This window comes from Dipteris shenzhenensis, chromosome 1 (assembly GCF_047967505.1).
Source record: "Dipteris shenzhenensis isolate YYH24624 ecotype China chromosome 1, Dip_SZ_1.0, whole genome shotgun sequence".
NCBI lineage: Eukaryota > Viridiplantae > Streptophyta > Polypodiopsida > Gleicheniales > Dipteridaceae > Dipteris > Dipteris shenzhenensis.
This window is the reverse complement of record NC_141596.1, coordinates 26,101,106-26,117,841: the sequence shown is the minus strand read 5'-3', so window position 1 is coordinate 26,117,841 and position 16,736 is coordinate 26,101,106. Positions and strand designations below refer to the sequence as shown.

At 44.3% G+C, this 16,736-nt stretch overlaps 1 protein-coding gene across 1 annotated transcript in view; it reads left to right on the top strand.

Annotated features, from left to right (window-relative positions):
* Nucleotides 1–2,708: 2,708 nt before the first annotated feature.
* LOC147905613 (haloacid dehalogenase (HAD) superfamily protein) overlaps nt 2,709–16,736 on the top strand; it is a 34,691-nt gene continuing 20,663 nt past the window's right edge. The window contains exons 1-3 of the mRNA XM_087380940.1: nt 2,709–3,400; nt 3,619–3,696; nt 10,379–10,452. Of these exons, the coding sequence (XP_087237066.1) occupies nt 2,758–3,400; nt 3,619–3,696; nt 10,379–10,452 (795 nt within the window). The 5' untranslated portion in view covers nt 2,709–2,757. The remainder of the gene's footprint in view (nt 3,401–3,618; nt 3,697–10,378; nt 10,453–16,736) is intronic.

The following is a 16,736-nucleotide window of genomic DNA, read 5'->3' as shown; positions in this document are numbered from 1 at the left end:
CCCCTTTATCCCTTATTCTACTAGATTCATGCCAAAGGGGTGAGGTTGGGGTTGGGTTCAGCTTGGTTACATGCATCGTATCTCATGAGTAGTTGCATGTTGGTACTAAGAATGGGGGTGTCAAAGATTAATAAGATAGCAGCCTTCAAGACTAAACCTTCATTTTCAATCTATGGAAGAAGCACCTAGTGGTTCCTAAATCTATCTTGATGTGCTTTGTGGAGAGGCAACTAGTGGTTCCTGAATCTATCTTCATGTTGGTGTCAAAGCTTAGTAGTATAGGTATGTGATCATCCATTTGGATCAGAACTTCAAGAAATTGTTTCATTCAAGATGGCATTATCTTTTTAATGTGGATCATGACTATTACTCATTCTTTTTGCTTGTACTTTGACTAATTTCATCAATGTTGCTTGAACAGTCCATTCTAACTCGGAAATTTTCAACCCTTAGACAATTTATCTTTGCTCCTGATTCATGTATGGCTCTATGTATCCTGGTGGTGTCTTCGTGGTGTCACATCAAATTTTGGGTGTGTCCTATAACACAAAGGAACCATTAAGTATTCCAAGAGGTAATTTGTTTGTACAATTTCTTTCTTCTCCATTATGATTTTGTTTGATAAGGCCAGCATTGTCATTATTTAAAAATTTCATGAATTACTTGATATTCATCTTAAGTGTCTCCAATTTGCGTGACACCATTTTAAGTGCTTATCGACTTTGATCGGAGGAAGCCATAAATTTCAAATGACATGATTGTGCACTAGCATGGTTGCTAGTGTCTGAATGGTGTTGATATTTATGGTCTCAACGATCAAGCTAAGGCCAAAGAGGAGATGGTTTAAAACAACATTCTTTGGCAATGTCAACACCAAGGTAAATTGTTGTCTCCTTGTATGATAATCTTGCTGACCAAGACACTCTCCACAAACTTATTATCCATGACATTCTCAATCATGACTCCCAAGAAAGGGCCCATTCCATTGGCTTATAATTACACGGAGAAGGAAGTGTTCTGCCTCTTCGCCCATATTTGCATTTGCCACTATGGGATTTGGAACAAATAGGTGCTTTAATTTAAGGAAGCAGATTAATGTTATAAGAAGCTAATCAACCCTATCCTTTGATACATGTTCTCAATAGCGAGGGAGCATTGGGAAATTAAAAGACATGATCATGGTAAGATCTCATGATGAGAAAGCCAATGTTCATGATGTCATAGTCTAAGTCACCATATATTACAAGTTGTAGCAATGACAACTTCTATGTTATCAATGGAAAAACTAAGGATATCATGAGGGCAATGCCCTTATTTGTGTATTGGTTGGGCTACAATTGTCAACAAGTGCCATTCTTTGGCCATCACTAACTCAAGAATAAAAGCATTGCCGAAGCTTGACATTGTAGACCCATTGCATGGTGATCGGGTGTCTCATGAACCATGTGTCGCATCTCATGTCCACGATTCTATTCGTTCCTTTTGTCCTATAGGATTTGGGTTGAATTCCTAGTTTGTAGTTGATCCAAGACCAATTTTAGTGGGTTCGATCATAGATCCACCTTCATCAATAAAGAAACGTAGATCCACATAGCCAATGCAAACGTTTTGCTCTATTCTGAGAAAAATGAACAAAAAGTAGCATTCAAAATGAGGCTCAAATTCACAGCTATGCCCTTCACAAAGGAAAAACAATATCTTCCATTGGAGCACATGAATGTGCACAACTCGATGCCATTAAAGTGGTAGGGGTGTGTTAGAGGGCTTGCAAAGGTTTTGCAATAGTGAAGACATGGTCTAGTAGTTGCTTGTTTCTCTTGTTTTTGTGATTTTTCTTTTACTTTGACTCGTATCGAATGTACCAATAAGGCATTGGTCTATGAGACAAAAGCGAGTCTTGGAAAGACATAGAATGTGTGGAGGATGTGCGTTTATGGAGGATTAACTTCCAAGGTTTGACGCATGAGAACCTTGGTGCAAGTGTAAGGTTCTTAGAATGATGAAATAGTAGGTGTGGAACCTTTCAAGCTTTCTTGATTAACTAGAAATGAAGAGTAGTTGAGGGATCTACTCAAAATCCTTAGGGGTCCCCCGACATGCCCACCATTGTTCATAGTAATAATGAAGGTGACATTAAGTGGGGAGTGTGGTTAGAATATGCACGATTGAGTTAGAGCGCCTCCCCATGTCATTAGCTAGTGGCACTCACCCAATGCCACTAGTAGTCGATTGGAGAGGCCCCATGGAGATTGAGTGCTGGCTCAGTTGGGCTCCCTAGTAGTCAAATGCTACCCAAGGGTCTATAAAATGTGGGATTCCAGTCGAACATTGGATTGCTGGAAGGAAAGATCCTTTGTAGAAGCTTTCCATTGGTGGAAAGGGTGAAGAGGTTGCACCTGGAGGCAGGTGGGGAGCGGCCACAGTTTCATCCTAGTATCTACACAAGGGGCCGTAAAGGATGCATGTGCAACAGGAGTGCTCGTAAACACCCAAATTTTCATCCTTTGACAAGGAACACAACGAAAGATAAGCCAACTAAAATTCCATCACGGAAGGAACACACAAAAACAAAATAGCGGACTAAAAGTTGTTGGAAGGACGCAAAGGAAGGCAACAAAATAGGCAAAAGCCTCTATAAAATTGTTTCATTTTGGAAGGACACAAAGGAAGGCAACAAAATAGGCAAAAGCCTCTATAAAATTGTATGAAATGAAATGAAACTGGGAAGTGAAGGTGTGAGCTTATTGGGCTCGAGCTATGCCTGTTCATCATCTTCATCTACACAATCTCAATCTACTCCTTTTGCCCACTCTCTGCTCTCCTCCCTCCTCTTGCCTCCATCTCTCCTCCATTGCTTCCTTCCCCCTTTTCTCCTCTTCCCTTCCCTCTTCCTTCCCCTCTTCCCCTTTCTTTTCCTCCTCTCCCTTCGCTCGCTTCGGCCTTTCCCCCCTTTCCGCTCACCCCGACCCTTCCCACCCCCCCACCTCCGAACTTCCCCTCCCTCCCTTCTCAGATACATGGCTCCTCGACGATACATCGCATTCCCGTGGATGCTCCGTTCCCACTTCGCCAGACCTTCCTTACCCTCCCAGTGAACAACAGATCCCGAAATCAATGATGTCTAAGCTTCGCCAGGGATTTAACCTTGCGGGCATTGTCTTCACCCTCAAAGCTATCTTTAAAGAACGTGAAACCGCTCTTCCTCATGTCACTGTTCCCGACATCCGATGGATCGATTGGAAGGCTTTAAAAGACAGCGGATTTCAAGGGGTTGTGTTCGATAAGGATAACACTCTCACGGCTCCTTACGCGCAAGCGTTGTGGCCCACCCTTACAAGCTCTTTAGAAGAATGCAAGTCGACTTTTAGTGGACGTGTGGCGATACTGAGCAATTCCGCAGGTATGCCTTTTGGAAGAATACTGACTCATAATTATATGTTACTGAATTTCTATCCTGCTGTATCATGTTGTGTGATTGTTAGTATTTTTCTCTGAGTATGTTTTTGTCTGTTTTTTTGTATTTATTGCAGGCAAGTTTCTCAATGACTTTCAACTGTTACGTGATTGTAATTCTCATATATTGAGGCTCACAATTCGATTGCCTGGTGGACAGCACAGGGCTGTATCAATATGATCCTGATGGGATGGAGGCAAAAGTTGTTGAGGACATGCTTGGTATTCCTGTAATACGCCACGGTAGTTCTCAAACGTGTTTCCATTTTAAATGGGTGTAAACAACTATGAAGCTTAAATGAGTGCATCAATATGAAATTCTTTTATTCCAGATTCATGCAAGTAAGATTTACCAGAACTTAGACGCAAGGTGAATTAGTAGTAGTGGGACATTATTGTTGTATTTCCAACAGAGATCGCATGCAACTGAACAGTGTCAGTGGATTTTCTTTGAACCTTGAAAATTGAGCATAAAAGGGTTTGTTGGCCAAGATCTCATGCATCCAACATGGCAGAACATTGTTAGGAATCCAACGGTTTGGGCGGGCAATCGGAAGGGCTAAGGGGAAAAGCCATCAGGAAGATATAATACTATAGGGGGGCACAAGGAGGTATGGTAGGGCTCGGATTGGAGGGACAAGTCGAGGCTGAGATTGATGCTGGCGCTGCCATTCTAGTTGGCCAACTGCCAACATCTTCAGGGCTGTTCTCTTTCAGGGCATCTAACTCAATACATATGGCAATTTTCAAAACAGGCAGCTCCAGTATAGCCTCACCTACTTGCGTCTCACCTCAGCCACCTTCTAGACGTCTCGCTCCCCCTCGCAGTCCTGTATCATTGCCCCTACCCCTTGTATTCTCATTCAGCCCCCTTTCATGATCTCCTTGCTCACCTTTGAGTTCCCATCCTCCCACTTAGTGCCTATGGGGTTCTTGCCATGTGGCAGATTTGCTAGAAACGTGAGTGGCATGTGTGTTCATGTGCAGCTATGTAAGGGGTGTGCTTGTGGACAATGTGCACATGTGGCACTGTGTTCATGTGCGGCATAAAGAAATGTGCTCGTAGAGCACTGTGTAAATGTGGCACTTTGCTGAATACAATAATGTACTTGAGGAGCATTGTGCCTAGGAGGCATGTTGACATGGCATTGATGATGTGGCACTGTGACGATGTGGTAATACTAGCGTGTGATTTAACTACAGTCATTTCTTCAAATGAGGTTGGCCCATCTACATCATAGAGAGTGCTCATACAAGCCACATTTGCATGCTCTCTAGCATCTCTTGCACCATCGGGTGTCCTACTGGGTAGAGGAGCTAAAAGCTTACTAAGATCTTCGATCACGTTTTTGCCACCGCAGTACCTGGACAAGCTCCAGAATCAGTTCTACGAGCTATGATAGGGAGACACTGAGACGGTGAATCACTATGTCAATAAGTTCACTCAGGTGTTTATACAGTTGCAGTTGGAGGATAGTCAGAAGCTGAGCAAATTTCTCCATGGGTTGCGTACAGACATCCAGTGGTATGTCAGAAGTTTTAGGCCATAGGATTAGGAGTGTGAATACGAGCTTGCTCAGAACTTTGAGCTCATGCACAAGGGCCAAGGATCCAAGCAGGTCAACAGTAAGAAGTCCCAAGATTCCTCGCGAGGTGATGGTGGGAATGGGCAACAGAAGAAGAGCTAGATGGCGAAGGGCAGCAACGGCTATGGTGGGTACTTGGATTCAACGACACGAGCACTCTATGTCAAGGAGAACCGATGCTTTCATTGTCATGTGCCGAGCCATAATAAGAAAGATTGCCCACATTACCAGAAGCTTCTAACATGAGGAGCCGTGTCAAGTGGTTGAGCAACAACTTCGTCAACCTCAGTAGTCATTGAGGAGCTTGATTAACAACAGACTATAGGGACAACCTCAGTAGTCATCCAAGAGCTTGAAGCTCAGCAGAAGGGGGAGCCTTGTCAGTTTTTGAACATGTTTTAGTTTTATGGACAGGTCGGTGGTCAAAGGGGCCTTATCCTGGCAGACTTGGGCAGTTATGAGGACATCATCTCCACCAAAGTAGCTCAGAAGGCTCAGTTGCCTCTTACGCCAATGGAACCAATGACCTTGAATGGTGCATTTCTAGGGCGGCAAATAGAGAGCAACATGCAAGTAGCTTTAGCCACTCTGAAGATCTCAGGTGGGTACACAGTCGGCCACTCAGGATCGCACCTACTCAAGCAGCGGACGTCATCTTGGGAGCACAATGGTGGCACCAGTTTGAAGTGCGACTAGATTATCAGCACCAAGGCTTGGATGTCAAAATCTCCAAGTTCATCTACTAGAGTAAGGGTGTTCCACCTCGATCTTGGATATCAATCATTCAAGGGGTTCAAGAGCGGCACCATTAAGACAAAGTCCTACAACAAGATTACAGTAGGCAACACAGTTGCAACAAGACTAGGATGCCTCTCTCAAACCTAGCCTTCCTCTGTCCCTATCACCTATATGCACCGAGGAAAACCATAAGGAGCCTCATCCTAGAATATTAATCCACAACAAATATATGTATCAGGATTCAGAAGTAAGCACCAAATCCAGGCATTCAGTACCTGTAGATCAGGATTCATGAGTTTAGCAACCATTTTCGAATTCATGAACCAGGCATTCAGATCAGGATTTATCATCCAGGTATACCACAAACAATCACCTCCGTCAACATGATGGGAAGCCCCTTTGATACCCTAGTTCGAGTTTCAGCAGATTGAGATGTCACGGGCATCCACAAGGCCGTGGCCATGCTAGCTAGTGTTAGCATAGGGAGCGAGGTCAACGGCCATGCATGCGTCCATACATCCATGCAGACATCCCTACGCAATCAACAATCTACACACAATCAACATGTAGTCAATGCCACGTCATCGCAAGTCAAAAAACACATAGTTGACTTCTTGGTCAAAAGACAATACGTTAAATTTTTGGTCAACATTGGCTTTGTTGACCAACCTAGTCAACGATCAGCGTTGACCAGCTGACCAAGGCTGACCGAACAGCCTATAAAAGGACAGCCTTTGGCCCTCATTCTTCATCCACTCCTCAGGCCTTCAAGCCTTCAGAGCAGCATAGCGCAGGCCTCCCTGCAGCAGACCTGCAGGGTGGCCTCAACCTCTTCAGGGATCTAGTGCATCATCTTTTGCAGTTGCAGTTAGTATTGAGTAGGAGAGAGTGAGAATAGTCTATCTCCCGCTACAGGCCGAGCCACGAGCACGACTGCGCAGGATTATACTGGGGTCAAAGCTTCGAATCACGACATGATTTCGACTGCGAGTAGTATGTGAGATGGGAGCCATGATATCTTGAGTCCAAGCAAGCATTTGACACTCAAAGGTGCAATCTAGACTGATCTTTAGAGCACCACCCAAGATATGCAACATGGGATTCAATTGATACCTGATGCCAAGCTAGTACGCCATCAATGGTATAGGATGAATCCAAATTATACCAAGCAAATCAAAGCTGAGCTCGATCAATTAATTTGAGTAAGTTTCATCTACTCAACCCATTGGAGCGGTTGCCTATTTCCAATTGTGTGGTGCCCATGCCCAAGAGGAGTGAGAAGCTCTGAGTATGTGTTGATTATTGGAAGCTCAATGCTCAAATAATACCAGATCCATTTTTGATTCCGTTCACTGAAGGCATCTTGGACCAAGTAGGATGACACGAGATGTACTCGTTCATGACTAATTCATAAATGGGTGCTGACAGAAACTCAGTACGATGACTTTCTATAAATGGATGCTCAAGTATGTGTGGGTGTGTGGATTTGTATGTGTGAGAGCATATTTTTATACTATGGTCTACACCCACTGTTGGGCACTGATGACGTCAGTGGGGATGTCATAGTAGCTAGTCCCTGCTATGCGTGATGGAGTTTATGGTTTTCAATCTTATGAGTGACTATCGTGAGATTGAAACTGCACTATGTTGTGTTTTTAGAGGATGAGTTTGGGAATGTTCCTGGATTCATCTAGGTATATACATAAATGGGTATAATCAAATCTCACTGGCACTCGAGGACTAGTAGAAGACTGCATTCATCATTGAATGGGGTGTGTTGGCCTACAAACTTATGCCATTTGCTATGTGGAATGCGCCATCTACTGTCGAGAGATTCATGCTGAGACCTTCAGAGTATTTGACCAAGTTCATTGCTATCTATTTGGATGATTTTTGTGTTTACTCTGCAATTTCTATACATCTTGTTTGCCTCAAGAAAGTCTTTGCTAAATGCAGGCAGGTAGGGATCTCTTTGAATCTGACTTGAGTGTGTCTTTTGTGTTAGGATTGGTATATTGCTTGGTTATTTAGGTAAGGCATTAGAATCGAGCCAAACAAGATATATGAGCAATCGAGCAGATGCGAGAGCCCGAGAATTCAACACAACTTGTACCATTCATTGGGTTTATTAGTTTCTACAGGAGGTTTGTAAAGGACTTTGCCAAGATTGCAAGGCCTCTTTACGAGTGTACTAAAGTTTCAGTGGAACAAGGAGTTATCAGCAGCTTTTCATGCTCTTAATGAGCAACTGACATGCCAATTTTAAGCTGGGATGTAACCTGCCATGTACATGTTGATGCTTCAGGATATGCCATTGGCATCATTTCCATATGCATCTATTTTGGCACAACCAAATGGTAGACTGCATTACCCGGTTTACTATGCTAGTCAGCTAGACACCACCCAAGTGCAATTATAGCCCCACTGAGTGGGAAGCTTTGGGGATGTGTTTATAGTGTTCCAAAATTTCGAAACTATTTGCTTGGAATCCTTCCATTTTCTATGTTGATCACCAAGCTCTATTGTATTTGATTAACAAAATAGTCATCTCTATTGCCAATGAGCGAATCGGGCCCTGCGTCATTGGGTCAACTCCATCACCAAGGAGCACATTGGGTCAACTCCATCGCCAAGGAGCGAACGGGGTCTTGTGTCATTGGGTCCTTCCTCATGAACGAGAGACCGTGCTGAGGCACACATTGGGCTCGTAGGACATTTTAGTGGAGAACTCACAGCTTGAAAAGTACCACAGGCAGGATTGTGGCACCTTGTTCAGGGATGCTGATGCTCGTTGCCTAGAATGTGACGTATGCCAAAGAATGGGTCGCTTGTTGCCACATTATCACATGCCTCTCCAACCAAGCAAACCTTGGGAAGCATTCCAACTTTGGGGCCTGGATTAAGGTCCATTCAAAAATTTGGCTTTATACACCTAAACAAGTATATTCTTAGAAATGTCTGGTTCCCATCTCAGCCATTTCTACCAAATGGCTTCAGAGTTGTCTTTGCTGGTTATCATTGTGTTTATGACAATCAGCATGATAATTGCCTTGTGCTTATTAGGACAATTTCTAGAGGGCTGTATCATCTCGATGCATATGAAAAATAGCCAACCATTGAAGCTAATGCACTTGCCTATGCTGCTGAATCTGTAATGTCAGACACAGCTGTAGTTCATGAATTGCATGGGCTGTTTGGAGCAAGCTTCCAACCAAAGCTTTAGCACAAAAGGTGCACAATTTTAACTCTAAAGCTGTGGTCCCTAAATGGCGATTTATTTTAGACTCTGGCTTTTCTATTTTTGGGCGCTGATGACGTCAGTGGGGATGTCATAGTAGCTAGTCCCTGCTATGCATGGAGTTTATGGTTTTCAATCCTATGAGTGACTATCGTGAGATTGAAACTGCACTATGTTGTGTTTTTAGAGGATGAGTTTGGGAATGTTCCTGGATTCATCTAGGTATATCTAGCTTTTCTTATTGTCAGTTCAAGATAATTTTCCAAGAAGCTAGGGATTACTTTTAGCCACCCATTTGTGCATGTTCTCAGCTGCTCTACTTTCTGTGCATTGCCCCACATGCCAGCCTGAGTGTATAGGTTTGACATGAGCAAATTTGCATGTGGAGTCCAACTGTGGCCATGCAGCCTAAAATTAGCATTTAGCTGAATGTAAGTGTTCCCTGCCTATTAAGCCGAGGAAACTCAACGAATCCTGGTCACTCGTAGCTGACCAGCTCTTCTGCTGCCTTCTCTTCCTAGAAAACTACCAACTGCTGCCTACTATCAGTGCGAACTGACCTTGTCAGTGCAAACTAAAAGGGCGAACTGCTTGCAGTAATGAGTAGCTCTCTACAGACTTTTGATTGTCGCAATACAACAGCCTATAAGCAAACTTGTATCCTGTAGTATGAAAAACTTTAAGGAAAACATTGCACTTAATGCATCAATTAAGGCAGTGACCACTCATCAGGCACAATCAAACAATCATCAAGGAAAGTCTAGTCAAGCAAGTTGAAGCAAAAAACCAAATATCTATTCGGATCTATGCCGTGGTGTATCTGCCAGCCATGAGTAGCAAAAGAACCTATGAAAAAAGCAAAATAGGGATTATGCCACTCTACCATGATCACTTCCATGCTACAACTAAGCTGTATTTTCTGAGTGTGGTTTCAGTGTATGTACACCTATCTTGTGCGAGAGATCAGTGAGAGTTTGAGATTATTTCGCTGCATACAGTTCCCGTTCAGCAGTCCCTTCAATTCTAACACCTTTGACATATGGAGGGGTCTTGAAATCATTACTAATTGTGGAGTTGCATCGCTTGAAATAGGCATAAGTTTGAGTCTTGTGTGAGATAAAGTGCTTATCAATGACAAGCCTTCCAATCTTGACACCTTGTCGAAGGTAATTTTCCTGTTGGGTCAAAGCTTAGTTGTGAGTTGCCTGGTTGGTCTATCCCTTCTTCTGCCTCCTTGTTTATTTTCAATTCCAAACAGCACCATCAAAATGTTTGCATGCAGGGATAACTTTAAAGACTACAGCTTTATAATTTCCTTGGTCATATGATAGTTATTATGCTCATTTTTTCCTGTGGCTCACAGAATTAAAAAAGCCAGCTGGATCGGCTGAAGATCTGGAGAAATATTTTGGCTGTAATGCATCCTTGCTTGTGATGGTGAGTTTCTTGTTCTTTGAGTAGAAGCGTGTTGGAGATTTGACAGTTCTTGATGGTAATCGTTTATTATGTGTGTCTTGAATGTGAAAGAGTACTTCATTTGAGTGTCAATTTTAGGTGTACAGTCTTTAGAAACACTTAAACCAATGATGGTTCCAGGTGGCTAAATACACGTCAATAGTCTGCTGCGTGTCGTGCTTTAACATGCAAGTTTCCCACAAGGCTGTGCAAGGCTTTCAAAAGTCTTGACAAGGCCCATGAAACTGCGCCCAGCCTACAGGCTGACAAACTGATTTGTAGGCCAACTCAGCCTTCTGTTGGGTAGGATGGATAGCATACTAAGCCATCAGTCATACCCATAGTCGGCAATCAATTAATAGCTAACTGGTGTAGGGACACAGCATGGCAGATCTGTGAAACATATTGGGATGAAAAGGCATTTGAATCCAGCTGAGGGCTTGCCTCACGTAGTGGCATGGATGCTGTTACGCTCTAGCCGAGGTAGCATGACCTCGGAAGAATCAGTCGACATTTCCCTTAAAAGATCTATCTTTGTAATATATTTGTTTGCGCTTCATGTAAATGATTGGGAGGGAATTAATGTCAAGGTCCTAGGTGAGGGCTGATAGCACCAGACTAGGTAGATCTAAGGCCAAGGGCCTAATGCAAAGGTTGTGCCTAGGGGCAAAGAATTTAATGCATCCCAAGAGAGGGGTGAAATGTTGCATTAGGAAGGCCCTATATGGATGACATGTGGCATCTAGATCTATCTAGGGAATTGGGGCTTGTTGAGGCTAGAGAGAGAAGAGAAGGAAATTATTCACGTATGATTTTGAATGAATATCTCTGTCTGCTCGTGAGTCTTAGCAAGATTTGGCTGGGAGGTGATTCATGGTGCTGCTCCCGTGATAACAAGGAGAGATTAGATAGTTAATTGTGACAATTGGTATCAGAGCCCATGGAAGAGATCAAGGGATGGACGAAAGATCAAAGCCCAGGCTAGGCGCGGGATATGTGACGTGTAGAAGAACGGGACTGTTCATGGGGTTTGATTGACGCTGGCCTACACAAACGGCGTCGAATTGAAAGACTTGCGATTCCTTTGAGACGGAATGAAGACCTTCGAGGTGTCACGTGGCTGACTAGTCCGAAGTAGATGTCGACCTGCTTCCTTGGCGGACTTCCAGTCAGAGCCCTCCAAGGCTACGCAGACAGCTTGTAGGCTTAGATAGGTGGCGAGGCGACAGGCTGGCCGCAAGGAAGCTGTTGACGATGCCCGTGATTGATGGCACTCCCGCAAGACAAGGAATTCGATCATTCACGTGATCGATAACAGGCCTGGAGCGTAGCTGAAAGGATAGAGCTGGATCGTCGACGGACGTGAGCGTCAAATCGATTGGCGTTGGCCTACGCAAGCTGGTCGTAGAGCGTAGGAGCGGGACACGCAGGCGTTGGAGCTGTTGCTGGAGCGGAAGGTTCCTGTAAGGCCCTTCGACATTGGTACTTTGTGGCTGACGCAGATCAATAGAAAGCCCAAGGGGAGGTGCTGGAACGGATAGCAGAAGTTCGTGAGGGGGAGACCAATTGGCTCGAATAACTCGACGGACAAATTGGATTGAACGGCGACGCAGAACAAGTTGGTGGCCCGCAGCCTGTGCATCAACTGTGACTGCAGACTGGTCGTAGGAGTACGACAGATTGTTGATTGGAGTTGCATGGAACCACAAGGGAGCGTGGTTGTTCGTGGATGACCAGGGAGCTCTCTTCGACCTCCATTAGTTTCATGTTGTTTTTTTTCTCCTTGATTTAGTCGGGTGGTGCTCTGCTTTCATAGACAGGATCTCGTGAATGATCAGCCTGCATGAGTCTTTAATGTTGTAGCAGGGACAGATTATGCCTGTGCATATGCCTGTGTGCTTCAGTCAGAGTCAGTTTGCAGGAATTTCCCTAGTATAGGGAAAAGCGCCATCTGAGATATATGCCTGTGTTAAATGCTTGATCAGTGTGAATGTGGGATTGCAGGAATTCCCTAGTATAGGGAATTGTGTCAGACTGTTAGTACACTGAATTGTGTCAGCTAGTAAATACAGCGTTCTAGTGGTGTTAAAAAAAAAAAAAAACCCCCCAAACCAAAACAAAACAAAACAAAGCAGAATAAAACACCCATTGAACTGAATGGAAGTTGAAGAAGGAGCTTCCAGGAGGGACCCTGGTGAATCAGGAGTCCGGCCGACCCAGCAGGTGTCGCGCCCAGTAGCTCACACTTTCTCTGGCAAGATTGCATTGCTGGAGGATGCCTTGCAACAGTTGTTAGCGCAGCAATTACGGGCCAATGCAGGGCAGTCCGAACTTAGGAGAGCGATACATAGTATGTCTGCCAAACCTTCTCGAGAGGAGAAGGGAAAGGCTCCAATGGAATCGGAGTCTAGTGTCCATACGGTCAAGCCTAGGAAGGCTGAAGTGCCAAATATTGCCATCGGATGAACGATCGTAGCTCTGATGTCATTGAGACCTGGTTACACAAATGGGACGAGGCGTTCGCCATTTGTGAAATCAGAAATGACATCAGGAAGATCCGTGAGGCCACCCACATGTTTAGTGAGGCAGCGGATCGGTGGTGGATTAAACGACAAAAAGATGGTATAGCATCCACTACCTGGGAGGGGTTTAAAAGAGAGTTCAGGAAACACTTCTTACCTCCTGACGAAGCGTCCCAAGCTTGGGATCAATACAGAAACCTTCGTCAGAGGAATTTATCAGTGGCAGAATACACTGATAAGTTTTGAGAGAGTGTAATGAAGGTTGACGAACCCCTGCCTCAATCAATCCAAATGAAAGATTTCATATTTGGATTGAATGATCGAATAAAAATGAAAGTTCGGGCTAAGAATGCGAACACGTTAGATGATGCAATAGCTATAGCCCTGAACTATGAGGATGCCAAGGGCAGCAAGCCAAGTGGGTTTGCACAGGTCGGAACCCAGTATGGGTATCCGAAGAAATCTGGGTTTAAGAAGAAATGGACTAGTAGAGGGAGTGGTTCTTAGCCGAGTGGTCAAGCCAAGCAGGCGAAACCAGCTGAAACTCCTAAACCAAGTACCACCATTGGAGTGAAAAGGAAAGTAACCCCAATGGCAGCCCGGGCTTGGTCTAAGTCTCCCTTGAACCCAGAACAAAGGGAAAAAGCGAGGAGAGAAAGCTTATGTTTTGGTTGCCTTCAGCCTCATCAGTGGAAGGATTGTCCACGTAACAAAGATCGTCGGATGGCTGAGATGGTGATCTCAGAGTGCGACGTGGAGATGGAGGGAAGTCCCAGAGCGGAAGAGATGCAGATTCAGCTAGCGGGATCTTCTTAGAGGTTAGTACCTTGTTTGTTATGTGTATCTGTTGCTAAGCTAGTGATGAGTGCATCTGATAACATCCTATCTAAGCCCGCAGCAACGGGGTATACAGCCTTTAATGATACGGAGTTAATTAAAATGAAAGGGCAAGTGGCCAATCATGATGTCATTGTGTTTGTTTGACTCGGCGTCAACTCACAATGTGATTAACTCCAAGCTCGTGAAGAGGCTCAAATTAAAGACAAGTCCATCTCACTATGCGTATACAGTCAAGATGGCAGATGGAAGTTCAACTGAAGTATGGGACCAAAGGGTTACCCAGTTAGAGCTTCGGATTCAGGACTATGCTGAGAAGCTTGATTTTGAAATGACCAAGCTTGCTCATGCGGATATAGCCCTGGGTCTGGCGTGGCATTCTAGGAAGAATCCAGCCATTGATTGGAAAAAGCACGTATATCAATTCAAGATGAATGATGTGCTTTATGTCTTGCGAGGTGAAAAAGATATATCTCAGGGACCGTTGGTTTTCGTGATGGAAATCCGAAAAGCTCAAGTAGAGTTTTTATTCCTTTGCACAGCATCGGTAGAGCCGGTTGATGATTCTTCGGCTAGCACTGATGTTACGCAAAGTGATGAGATGGCCAAGCTGGCTAATCTTATAACAGAGGAGTTCTCTGAATGTTTTAGGGATGAACTACCTTATGGGTTACCTCCAGAGCGGAAAGTTCAACATAAGATTGAACTGATCCCGGGGGCAGAATCTGCAAATAGACCTCTGAAACCGGCCTCTAATCACTCAGAGGGCAGTGGAACTAAACCTTTAATCACTTCAGCACTTATTTACAGCTCACAAAGCATATATCACAACCATTAACCATTGCATGATCACCATTTGGCATTTACCCATTTGTTCACAAACAAAACCACTGAAAAAGGGATGGAGGCTAGAATGCCCTTGCTCAACAGACATAGACAAGTGCACCCGATTGGCCCCAAACACCGTGGCGCCCCTTTCGGTATTTCTTTATATTTCACAGTGAAATGATTACAAGTTGCATATGGGAGACCTTCCCTGCAACTGAGCACGCAGCCCTAATTCACTAAGCCTTCGCAAGGCTTTTAAGCATAGAACACCATCACATAAGTGCACTTAACCCATAGGCTCAACTCAAAGGCATTCTCTTTTCCGAGTGCAATTCCATTGGTTGTCTAGATGCAATCACACTGCACCCCAGCTGCACTCTCTTTGAGTGGTTTCCAGATGGCATTCACAAAGCTTTTCAAAGCTCCAAAATAAAATCAGCAAAGTACCCAACCAAAGAATGACTCATGTAGCACTGCCTGGGCACCTGTGAGCCAAGAAAGAGGCGGCACACGAGGCCAACCAATAGCTTATGGCAAAAAGAAATTGCAGTAGCAAAATCACAACTCACCAAGCCCTGAAGACTCGAACCAAGTCCTCAATCGCCAAGAGGACATAGTAGCCAATGCCCAATTGCATTCTCAGCCAAAGAGGAGTGCAAAGGCATGAAGAAAGAGCATTTACAAGAGCCGACCAGCAAGAATTCCGCTGAAAAATGCGAAAAGAAGCACTTCTGTCGCGAAGAAGTGGGAGTTCTTGGGCTCAAAAGAAGCGTGCTTCAGAGAGGAATGCATTGCGAAGGTTTTGGAGAAGTTTCATCGCCGGAAAGTCCTCCAAAACTGAGAAAAACCAGTCAACCAGCGCGTCGGACCACTCGAAATTCAACAGAAAGCTGTAGCTTTGCAAGAGGAGAGGCCCAGGAGGCGGTAGAAGAAAAAAAGTTCAGAAAAAGCCACTTTTGCAAATTCGACCAGCAAAAGAAGTGTTCAGCTCTGCCCGTTCTACCAAACGCACGGAGGGAAAAGCATATCACTACGAAGGGGAGGCAGAGGGGAAGCCATCGGGCCAAACGGTAGTCGAGGAATCCAAACGGGTGAGGAGTTATGAAGAAAAACGGAATTCAGCTGAAGGAGGCTGAAAAACCAGTCCAAAAACTCAACAAAGGGAGAAGATGAGAGAGAAAACCACACATGTGAAGTTTAGAAGGCCCAGGAAGGTCCAGGAATGGCAAAGGAGCATGTTGAAGGCACTAGAGCCACCTGGAACTCTAGGGGGGCCACTGAAGGTACATGGCCCTCTAGGGGGCCCATTAAAAATGCCACATCATCATTTCCCAACAACCACTCTTTTAATTCCTTGGAATGCCTTTGGGCCTAGGGATTAATTACGCTTATGTGCTAGGTACCATGCCGCGTTTAATTACACATTATTAAGCCCACGCTTGGACTTTTAAAACCAAAGTTGTCACGGTCTTGTAGTACATTAAAGTACTTAGAATTTCACGCCCCCGTGACAACCTCCCTATAGAATGAGTTTTACTGAAGAGGCGGAGGTGCGTAGACAACTGGAAGAATACCTCAAGTTGGGGCAGATTCAACCAAGTTTCTCACCTTTTGCTTCGCCAGTGATATTAAAGAAGAAAAAGGATGATACGTTTCGCCTTTGTATAGATTACAGAGCATTGAATAATATCACTGTTAAGCACAGGTATCCGATGGCTCGAATTGATGATTTGTTAGATGCATTACATGGAGCCGTGATTTTCAGTAAGATTGATCTTAAGTGTGGCTACCATCAAATCCAGACTAGAGCCGAGGATGTGCATAAAACCGCTTTCAGAAGCAGGTTTGGTCATTATGAATTTTTGGTAATGCCCTTCGGACTTACCAATGCTCCAGCGACCTTCGTCATGCTTATGAACGATTTACTACGTCCGTATATCGAAAAGTTCATAGTACATTTTATTGACGATATCCTGATATTCAGTAAAAGTATTACTGAGCATCGTGAACACTTAAGAGTAGTGTTTAGTACTTTCAGGAAAGACAGTCTTTATGTAAATAAAAAGAAAACTATACTGT